At 47.6% G+C, this 10,549-nt stretch overlaps 1 protein-coding gene across 1 annotated transcript; it reads left to right on the forward strand.

Moving 5' to 3' along the window:
* The first annotated feature begins 905 nt into the window (after nucleotides 1–905).
* LOC119289627 (1-aminocyclopropane-1-carboxylate oxidase homolog 1-like) lies at nucleotides 906–2,115 on the forward strand. Its single transcript, XM_037568910.1, has one exon. The coding sequence runs from the start codon at nucleotides 912–914 to the stop codon at nucleotides 2,043–2,045; it is 1,134 nt and encodes a 377-aa protein (XP_037424807.1). The 5' UTR covers nucleotides 906–911; the 3' UTR covers nucleotides 2,046–2,115.
* Nucleotides 2,116–10,549: the final 8,434 nt, after the last annotated feature.

The following is a 10,549-nucleotide window of genomic DNA, read 5'->3' on the forward strand; positions in this document are numbered from 1 at the left end:
TTCCTCGGAGGTTGCACCTTCACTTCATCGGTCTTAGCGCTGGTGCTCATGGAGACGGCAGAAGGAGGACGACACGGGCTTGGAGCCGGCTGCCGCCGCCGTAGGATAGGTTTAACGGCAGGTCTTTTTTTGTTCTAAATGCTTGAAATGTAGTTAAATCCGCCGTATTTTATGAAATCCGTCATGTTTGTACAAAAGCAGCCCGTATTTGCATGAATTTCATCCGATTTATTAAAAAATAGTTTGAAAAATGTATGCAGCTTGTGTTGGATGACTGCCTCCTGCATACATATTCGCGGACTAGTCTCTCTTTCATGGACAGATGCAGGAGATTTTTTGCGGGTTGCGTTGTAGATGCCCTTATGGAACAGAGGGAGTATTACCTACGTGCCAAAATACATGACTTTTACCAAAACGTCATATATTTTACTCCACGTTCCAAAATTCTTGTCTTAAATTTGTCTAGAAATTCTTGTCTTAGATTTGTCTAGATACTGATGTATAAATCTAAGACAAGAATTTTAAAAGAAGGAGTATATTTTGGCATGGAGGTAGTAAGCTGCATGCATGGAATGCAAATGAATATAGCATGTACGCGTGCGCACACCTCGTACCGTGTTTCTAATGCATTGCCTCCTCGTCTCCACTGTGCGCAAACAGACAGACTGACAGGACAGAGTAGCCAGCGTGCCTGCTGGGGTGTTGCGCTCTGCCTGCTGGTACTGGATGCGTGGAAGATGGTCCAGGCGGTGCCACCGAACAGATCGAACGTGCATGCATGCATCCGCTCCTCGCTCGCTAGCGTGCGTGCGTGTATATACGGACACCACAGCACCGACGACCGGCCAACTATCGCTGACACTACCCTCCACTCCAGTCCAATCTCGCTCGCAGTCAGAGCCCCCGGCGACATGTCCACCACCGCCGCCGCCACATCTACGGCAGCCGACGACCGCCGCCGAGCGCTCCAGGCGTTCGACGACACCAAGGCGGGCGTCAAGGGCCTGGTCGACGCGGGCGTCACCACCGTCCCGGCCATCTTTCACCACCCGCCGGACTCCCTCCCCCTCGACGCGCCTCCTCAGCCACACCACGAGCGCCGTTTCACCATCCCGGTCATCGACCTCGCGGGCCTCGGGACGCCGTCGGGGCGAGCCTCCGTGGTCGGCGCGGTGAAGACGGCAGCGGAGACGGTGGGCTTCTTCCAGGTGGTGAACCACGGCGTGCCCGAGGCGGCCATGTCGGAGATGCTCGCGGCGGTGCGGCGCTTCAACGAGGAGCCCTCGGAGGCCAGGGCGCCGTACTACAGCCGGGACCACGGCCGGCGCGTCAGGTACACGAGCAACTTCGACCTGTTCCAATCGCCGGCCGCCAACTGGCGCGACAGCGTGTACATCGACATGACGCCAGACCCGCCGGCGCCCGAGGAGATCCCGCCGACCCTCCGGAGCGTCGTGCCGGAGTACGAGCGGCTGGCGCGGCAGCTGTACCGCGAGCTGCTAGAACTGCTGTCGGAGGCCCTGGGACTGCGCCGCGGGCACCTGAAGAAGGACGCCGGGTGCCTCGACGGGCTCAACCTCGCCGCCCACTACTACCCGGCGTGCCCGGAGCCGCACCTGACCATGGGCACCACCCGGCACTCCGACCCCAGCTTCCTCACCGTGCTGCTCCAGGACGCCGTCGGCGGCCTCCAGGTGCTCGTGGAGGATGACGGCGGCTCCTCTGAGTGGGTGGAGGTGCCGGCGGTGCCGGGGGCACTGGTGGTGAACATCGGCGACTACCTGCAGCTCGTGTCCAACGACAGGTTCAAGAGTGTGGAGCACCGCGTGGTGGCCAACGGCGTGGGACCCCGCGTGTCGGTGGCATGCTTCTTCAGGACGCACGGCGCCGCCGCGTCCACGAGGGTGCTGCAGCCGATCGTCGCCGGCGGAGACCGCGCGAGGTACAAGAGCGCGACCGTGGAGGAGCTGCTCCGGCACTACAGGGCCAAGGGCCTGGACGGCACCTCCGCGTTGGACCACTTCAGGCTCCGAACGGAGCGCTGATCTGATGTATCTTCAGTTTGCCCCTTCTCGTGTTTAAGTGTCGAACTGTGGACGCCCTCGTGGATTAATAATTGGGCATTCAATCATGGATTTGTTTATTTGCTCATCAATGGTTACTAGCCATGGATTTGTTAACGAACTGATTAGAGTTATTATTCAGTGAGTACGTATTTGCTTGGAGAGCACCTATGCGTCAGTCGCCTGGAAAATATTCAGTTTATCGATTTCCCTCTTTCTGTTTCAGTTCAGCTGTGGCCATCGGAAGCCGCCGCCTCCGCCATGCTGCCGCTGCTCTGACAATCCCTCTAAACCTCCCCGCATCATATTTTCTCCGGCGAGTCTACACCCCTTCACCGACCCCGTTAACGTCTGACTCTCCTCCACCGGCGACGCCACTCCCGTGTCGTCTCGGGCTCCCGCTACTGCAGCTGCATGCCGCCGGCCATGCAAACCCATATTTACATATTACTTTTATATAAAAAAAGAAAATCCACTAAAAATCAAAACACAAAAAATAAAATGACAGAAAATAGAAGTGAAAGAACAAATTCAAAGAAAAAAGTGACAAAAGAAAAAGTTGTGCTAAGTAGCTAGTATAAATTTAGTTAATTCTCGATGAGAGCTGGCCCACACTCATGAACCTAAGTTTACAAAAAACGATAGGTTTGACGGTATGAGATACAATAGTGATAATCCACTTTCAAGTCCAGACTCATCTGCACCCGCGCTGAAGCAAAAAAACAAAATAAGTACTAGAAAACTTGAAAAAATACCCTTTTTTGCCTGGTGGATAATTTGATGCGTGGGAGCTGTTCCAATTTTTAAATCATTTGAACGTTTGAACAGTTCTCGGAAAAAAAGACAATTCGGGGTCTGTAAAAAAGTTTACTGCTCATGCGCTTGTTGTTACCCGATTTTTCTTTTTTGCCGAGAGCTACTCAGATGTCCAAATGACCTGAAAATTGAAGCGGACCTCACTCAATAAATTTTCTGCAAAAAGAAAAATAGAATTTTTGAAACTTTTTGTAATTGTTTTTCTGACCGGGTGCAGATGAGTCTGGCACCAAATCGCTGCACTCATCTTTTCCATTATATAGTACACATGGCTTCTTTTCAGAACTAGTGATACAACATTGCAAAAAAAAGTGCACCATATAACAACATCCCTTGTCGGGGAACTGAACCATAGATGACGAAACTAAGAACCTCCATCATCTGAGTCACTGATCCCCTCTATCTATCCCTTTATCTCTACATCATGTCACGTCACATGCATTCAGTAAAGACGTTTATATCTCCAGCTAAACCTATGCAAAACTTCCATGCCACAAATGTAATCAGACTCTTGTGCAAACAGGCCGTAAAGGTTCTGATTAAGATACAAACTTGCCGTCGTGGTATTCTCGCGTCAGTCGGCAGGGGGATCGCGAGACGACAGATGCCACAGGGTGGCTTGAGGTGAGGGCAAGAGTGTTGTGGAATATCCGGAACGGGTATGCGAGTAGCAAGTGGGGGTTTACCCAGGTTCCGAGCCCTTCAGAGAGATAATACCCCTACTCCTGCATGTCTGTATATAAGTAAAGTACATCGCAGTACATAGTTGTTCCTGGAGCTGTATGGAACTGAGAGCAGTAGCAATGAGCTAGCTAACTAGTATGTGCCATGGTGGCCGTGGCCTGTGGCCGAATGAGTGTGCTTGGGCATGCATGCACTAGTAGAAAAAGGATCAAATGTGAGACACATTAGTCCCGGTTTGTAACAGAACCGGCACTAATGTGTCCATTAGTGCCGGTTCCAATGGCTAGGCGGGAGCAGCTCTTTAGTACCGGTTTGTGGCGAACCTTTAGCACCGGTTCGTACCACGAACCGGTACTAAAGAAAGTGGTGGCAGGATGTTGTCAGAGTGGGGCCCTTCCAGCACCTTTAGTACCGGTTCGTGGCACGAACCGGTACTAAAGGTCGTCCTATATAAACCCTTCGTCCACCCGCACTCTGTTCTTCCCCCTTTCCCCTCTCCCTCTCCTCTGTTCTTCCCTTCTTCCTCTCGAGTTCATCACAAAATTTGCCCCAAATTTGTCAAGATTTGCAGGCCCTCATCCATTCAAATGATCACCAAGGTTAGCAACTTGTCCTTTCATCTCTCATTGCTAGATTAGCTCTTGCATTGGTTTATATAGTGATTAATTGTGGGTTTTAGTAATTTGGGAGGAATTATATGTGGTAGTATTTGATTTATATGCAATTTGAGGTCAAAATAACACTTAGTTTGCATATGTAGGTGTGGTTTACTTAGTGCCTTCTAAATCTCCGTCGTAACCACCGTCGATCGCCCGCACCGTCCCGTCGCCGGCACCACCTTGTGGTGAGCCTCTTGTTCATGAAATTTTATATAAAAAATTGATGTTTGTGTGATTTGGATATATAGTTACTCGTATAATAATTATCTTACACGTACGTTGTTTGTTATACATAGTGCCATGGTTTTGATATCCGTCCCCGTCGGCCCTCGTCCTTGTTATGATTCGGATGTGGTATATTCTCTTTTAAAACTATTTGTTGCATTTCGTGTTTATGAAAATTTATGCCCATCAAATTGACATAGATATTTTTATCTAGGAGGTATGTGACCCGGAAATTCCAACCGACCCTATTGTCGAGAGGTTAAATTTAGTTGAAAGAGAAAACGAGTACTTGAAAGAAAAATTGAAAAGAATTGAGGGGGAGAAGATGGAATTGGAGTTGCATGTTGCCGATGTCGTAGATGATCACAAGATCAAGATGGAGAAAATGCGCTTGAAGATTAGAAAGATTAGAAAATATGCCATCGATAGTGAGGCTTGGTATCATTATGCTATTGGATCAATTGTTACCTTAGTTGCGATCTTGATCGCATTTGTTGTTGCATTTAAATGCTTTAGCTAGAGAGTTATTTGTTTGTTGCATTTAAGTGTTGTATGAACTTTATGTATGAACTTGTATTAATTTGGTCTATTCGGTGTTGTGTAATGAAGATGAGCCGGCAATGGATGTACGATGACCGATGCTCTCCCCAGTTCGTTGAGGGTGTGCATACTTTTCTGCTTGCGGCTGAGGCAAACAAGCGGGCGGATGGTTTTCTGCCTTGTCCATGTGCTGGCTGTAAGAATGGTCGCAATTATTCTATGTCAAGAACCATTCACGTCCATCTGTTTGAGTCCGGTTTCATGCCCCACTATAATGTTTGGACCAAGCGCGGAGAAAGAGGGGTTATGATGGAAGACAATGAAGAAGAAGAGGACGATGACAACTATCCTGGCCATGGGTTCCCTGAATACGATGATACAACAATGGGGGAAGAAGCTGAGCCGGTAATGCGGGAAGAAGCTGAGCCGGCAATGCGGGAAGAAGCTGAAGAAGAGGCATCAGATGAGCCCGTTGATGATCTAGGTCGGGCCATTGCCGATGCAAAGAGAAACTGCGCAAGTGATTTGGAGAAGAAGAAGTTGCAGCGCATGTTAGAGGATCACAAAAAATTATTGTACCCGAATTGCGTAGGTGACAAGAAAAAGCTGGGCACCACACTGGAATTGCTGCAATGGAAGGCAGAGAATGGTGTATCTGACAAGGGATTTGGAAAGCTGCTAGTAATGATAAAGGATATGCTTCCAAAGGACAACGAATTGCCCGAGAGTACGTACGAAGCAAAGAAGGCTGCCTGCCCTCTAGGGTTAGAGGTGCAGAAGAGACATGCATGCCCTAATGATTGCATCCTCTACCGCGGTGAGTACGAGGATTTGAACGCTTGCCCGGTATGTGGTCCATTGCGCTATAAGATCAGCCGCGATGAGCATGGTGATGTCGAGGGCGAGCGCCCCAGGAAGAAGATTCCTGCCAAGGTGATGTGGTATTCTCCTATAATACCACGGTTGAAACGTTTGTTCCAAAACAAATAGCATGCCAAGGCGATGCGATGGCACAGAGAAGACCGTAAGAAAGACGGAAAGTTGAGAGTACCCGCTGACGGGTCGCAGTGGAGAAAAATCGAAAGAAAGTACGGGAAGGAGTTTGTAGATGACGCAAGGAGCGTATGGTTTGGTCTAAGCGCAGATGGCATTAATCCTTTTGGGGAGCAGAGCAGCAACTATAGCACCTGGCCTGTAACTCTATGTTTGTATAACCTTCCTTCTTGGTTGTGCATGAAGCGAAAGTTCATTATGATGTCAGTTCTCATCCAAGGCCCTAAGCAACCCGACAACGACATTGATGTGTACCTAAGGCCATTAGTTGAAGAACTCTTACAACTGTGGAATGGAACAGGTGTACGTGCGCGGGATGAGCACATGGGGGAAGAATTTGACCTAAAGGCGTTGCTGTTCGTGACCATCAATGATTGGCCTGCTCTCAGTAACCTTTCAGGACAGACAAACAAGGGATACCGCGGATGCACGCACTGTTTGGATGATACCGACAGTATATATTTGAATAGTTGTAAGAAGAATGTGTACCTGGGACATCGTCGATTTCTTCCGAGCAGGCATCCCATAAGAAAGAAAGGCAAGCATTTCAAATGTGAGGCGGATCACCGGACGAAGCCTCGCCACCGTACTGGTGCTGATGTACATGATATGGTCAAGGATTTGAAGGTGATATTTGGAAAGGGTCCTGGCGGACAACCTGTTCTGAAGGACGCTGACGGACGCGCACCCATGTGGAAGAAGAAATCTATATTTTGGGACCTGCCATATTGGAAAGACCTAGAGGTCCGCTCCGCAATCGACGTGATGCACGTGACGAAGAATCTTTGCGTGACCCTGCTTGGCTTCTTGGGCATGTATGGGAAGACAAAAGATACACCTGAGGCACGGGAGGACCAGCAACGTATGCACGGAGAAGACGGCATACATCAGGGTCATGCAAGCTACGCTCTTACCAAAGAAGAGAAGGAAATCTTCTTTGAATGCCTGCTCAGTATTAAGGTACCGTCTGGCTTCTCGTCGAATATAAAGGAAATAATAAACATGGCGGAGAAAAATTTCCAGAACTTAAAGTCTCATGACTGCCACGTGATTATGACGCAACTGCTTCCGGTTGCATTGAGGGGGCTTCTACCGGAAAACGTTCGATTAGCCATTGTGAAGCTATGTGCATTTCTCAATGCAATCTCTCAGAAGGTAATCGATCCAGAAATCATACCAAGGTTACAGAATGATTTGGTGCAATGTCTTGTCAGTTTCGAGTTGGTGTTCCCACCATCCTTCTTCAATATCATGACGCACGTCCTAGTTCACCTATGCGAAGAGATTAACATTTTGGGTCCTGTATTTCTACACAATATGTTCCCCTTTGAGAGGTTCATGGGAGTCTTAAAGAAATATGTTCATAACCGTGCTAGGCCAGAAGGAAGCATCTCCAAGGGCCATCAAAATGAGGAGGTCATTGAGTTTTGTATTGACTTTATTCCTGACCTTAAGCCGATTGGTGTTCCTGAATCGCGGCATAAGGCACGCTAGGAGGGGAATAAATAATATGTATGGACGAACATTCTCTCACTGAAGCACACTACACAGTTCTACAGAATTCCGCCTTGGTGGCTCCGTATATCGATGAACACAAGAATTTGCTACGCTCCAAACACCCGGAGCGGTCTGATGACTGGATTACACGTGAACAAACCAGGAATTTCGCTAGCTGGTTGCAGACACGTACCATGCATGACACCTCTATTGAAGATGACCTGTACTTGCTCTCCCAGTTACCATCTTCGAATATAATGACTTTCAAAGGGTACGAGATAAATGGTAATACATTTTACACAATCGCCCAAGATAAGAAGAGCACCAACCAAAACAGTGATGTCCGCTTTGATGCAGAAACCAAGACGGGAAAGGAAACATATTATGGTTATATACAGGACATATGGGAACTTGACTATCGACGTGGTTTAAAGGTCCCTTTGTTTCGATGCAAATGGGTCAATATGACACGAGGCGGGGTAACAGAAGACCCGCAGTACGGAATGACAATAGTGGATCTCAACAATCTTGCGTATGCAGACGAACCACTCGTCCTAGCCAATGATGTGGCACAGGTTTTCTATGTGAAGGACATGTCTACCAAGCCAAGAAAAAGAAAAGATACGGAAGCGAATGCATCGTACGATGAGCCAAGGCGGCACATAGTTCTTTCTGGGAAGAGAAACATCGTGGGAGTGGATGACAAGACAGACAGTCAGAAGATTATGAAAAGTTTGATGAAATTGCTCCATTCACAGTGAATATTGACCCGAGCATCCCCTTAAATGATGAAGATTTTCCATGGTTATGGCGTAAAGGGACACATGCGAAGAAAAAGTTTGACACCTAAAGATCTGGGATGTGATCGGCTTCACTATCATCACTTTCTTCTGTGTTTCACACCCAGAGGGGAATCTCTGTAATAGTTAGGGTAGTTATGTGTTTTGGCATCTGAAACGCGAAGAAATTTTATGTGCAAACAAATTCTTTCATGCCTTTACTGATTTTTAAAGTTAAGTTATTCACAAACTAGTGATTCACACTAATTTCAAATAATTCAAAATTTAAACTATTCAAATTTGAAAACTACGGGCACTAACAGAAAGTTTGTAATTTTTTGTACCTAAAGCAAAAATATTCACAAAGAAACTCTAAATACACAAAAAAACAACACAAAAATAAATAAAGCAAAAAAAATAAAAAAAGCCCGCCTACTAGGCCAGAGCGGCCTGCATACGACTAGAAACCCAACCTGTTGTTGGGCCAGGATGCAGGCCCGCAAAGGCCAAGTGGGCCCACAGGGCAGCAAAGAACACGTAGGCCTAGTAGGACTGCTTTGGAGAGGAGCTCGAGAGAGCGACCGCAAGGGGGTTTATAAACCAGTGCGGTCGCCCCTCGGCTAGCGAGGTGGGACTAAACTTGCCGCACCGCACCTGCGCCAGCGCACCCCCTTTAGTACCAGGTCGTGGTAAAGGGTCAAATGTGAAGCACAATAGTGCCGGTTGGAATTTCAGCCGGCACTAATGTGTACACTAGTGCCGGTTCGTGGCGGCGATCAATAACACCGGTTCGTGGCATGAACCGGTACTAAAGAGGCTGTGTCAGCCTCCGGGCAGGCTATGGCCCCACCATCACCATTTAGTGCCGGTTCGTACCACGGACCGGTACTAATGAGGTTGTGTCAGGTAAGGCTGGGGCCCCACGAGCACCTTTAGTACCGGTTCATGGATGAACCAGACGTAAGCTGTTTTTTAGTCCCACATCGCGAAGTGAGAGGGACTAGGAGCGGTTTATAAGCCCTGAGTGCAGAGACGATGAAGAAGAGGCTCAATGCTCACGTTGCTTAGCTTCAAGCCTTCAGGAATACGGTAGACTGCACGGAGCTATGTGCAGTGCAGTTTACACTATTCCGAAAGGTTTGAAGCAAATTAACGAGCATTGCACCTCTTTTTTATTTTTAATAACTTATTACAACTCCGGACTTCTTCTGTTATGGCAAAAACTAATTGCACGTCGACATTTCTTTTTTTTTTAAGTTATAACTCCAGACTTTGACCATCAAGTTTTGCAGAAAAGAAAAAATAGCAGAAAAGAAGAAAAACTATAGCTGAAAAGAAAAAAAAACTATATAAAAAAACTACTCAGAAATAAATAGAAGAAAATAAATATAGCATAAAAGAAAAAACTACTCAGAAATAAAAAGAAGAAAAAATAAAGCAAAAAAGAAAAAAATTATATTTGCTATTTTTCAATCATTTACAAAATGACCGTGAAATTGAAAATCACTACAAAATGAACTCTGAAAATGTTGAATTTTGGCAAACTAGATGAAAAACTACTCAGAAATAAATAGAAGAAAATAAATATAACAGAAAAGAAAAAACTATACAAAAAACTACGCAAAAATAAATAGAAGAAAATAAAGCAGAAAAGAAAAAACTATAAAAAACATTGGGGCGCTGCCCTGTGGGCCTGATAGGCCATAGGTGTGTAATTACAGGCCTTAAAGGCCGAGCAGACTCACAGGACAGCGCGCAGAGTTTAGGCCCACAAGCCTGCTATATAGAGGAGTTCGAAGTGGTAGCCGCGGCTGGGTTTATAAACTAGTGCGGCTGCCCTTCGCCCGGCGAGGTGGGACTAAACTTTGGGGTGGCAGCGCGAGGCCTTTAGTACCGGTTGGAGCCACCAACCGGTACTAAAGACCACCCTTTAGTACCGGTTAGTGGCTCCAACCGGTACTAAAGGCCTCGTCTTCCCGCCTCTTCGCCTGGCAAAAGTTGGCCTTTAGTACCGGTTGGAGCCACCAACCGATACTAATGGGTGGTCCTATATATACAACACTTACGAAAATTTCATTCTCCCTATGTTCCTTCCTCTGTTTCCCCATTGAAGCACCGCCCGCGCGCCCCGATCGATCGGCGCCGTCGCCGTCGCCGCCCCCGTCCCCGTCGCCGCCCCCGTCCCCGTCGCCGCCCTCGTCTCCGTCGCTGCCCCGGGCCCGTCCCCGTCGCG

Source organism: Triticum dicoccoides, chromosome 4A, assembly GCF_002162155.2.
Source record: "Triticum dicoccoides isolate Atlit2015 ecotype Zavitan chromosome 4A, WEW_v2.0, whole genome shotgun sequence".
NCBI lineage: Eukaryota > Viridiplantae > Streptophyta > Magnoliopsida > Poales > Poaceae > Triticum > Triticum dicoccoides.

What these genes read in the sequence shown, in the direction of transcription:
- LOC119289627 (XM_037568910.1), top strand. Translation starts at nt 912, where the DNA reads ATGTCCACCACCGCCGCCGCCACATCTACGGCAGCCGACGACCGCCGC.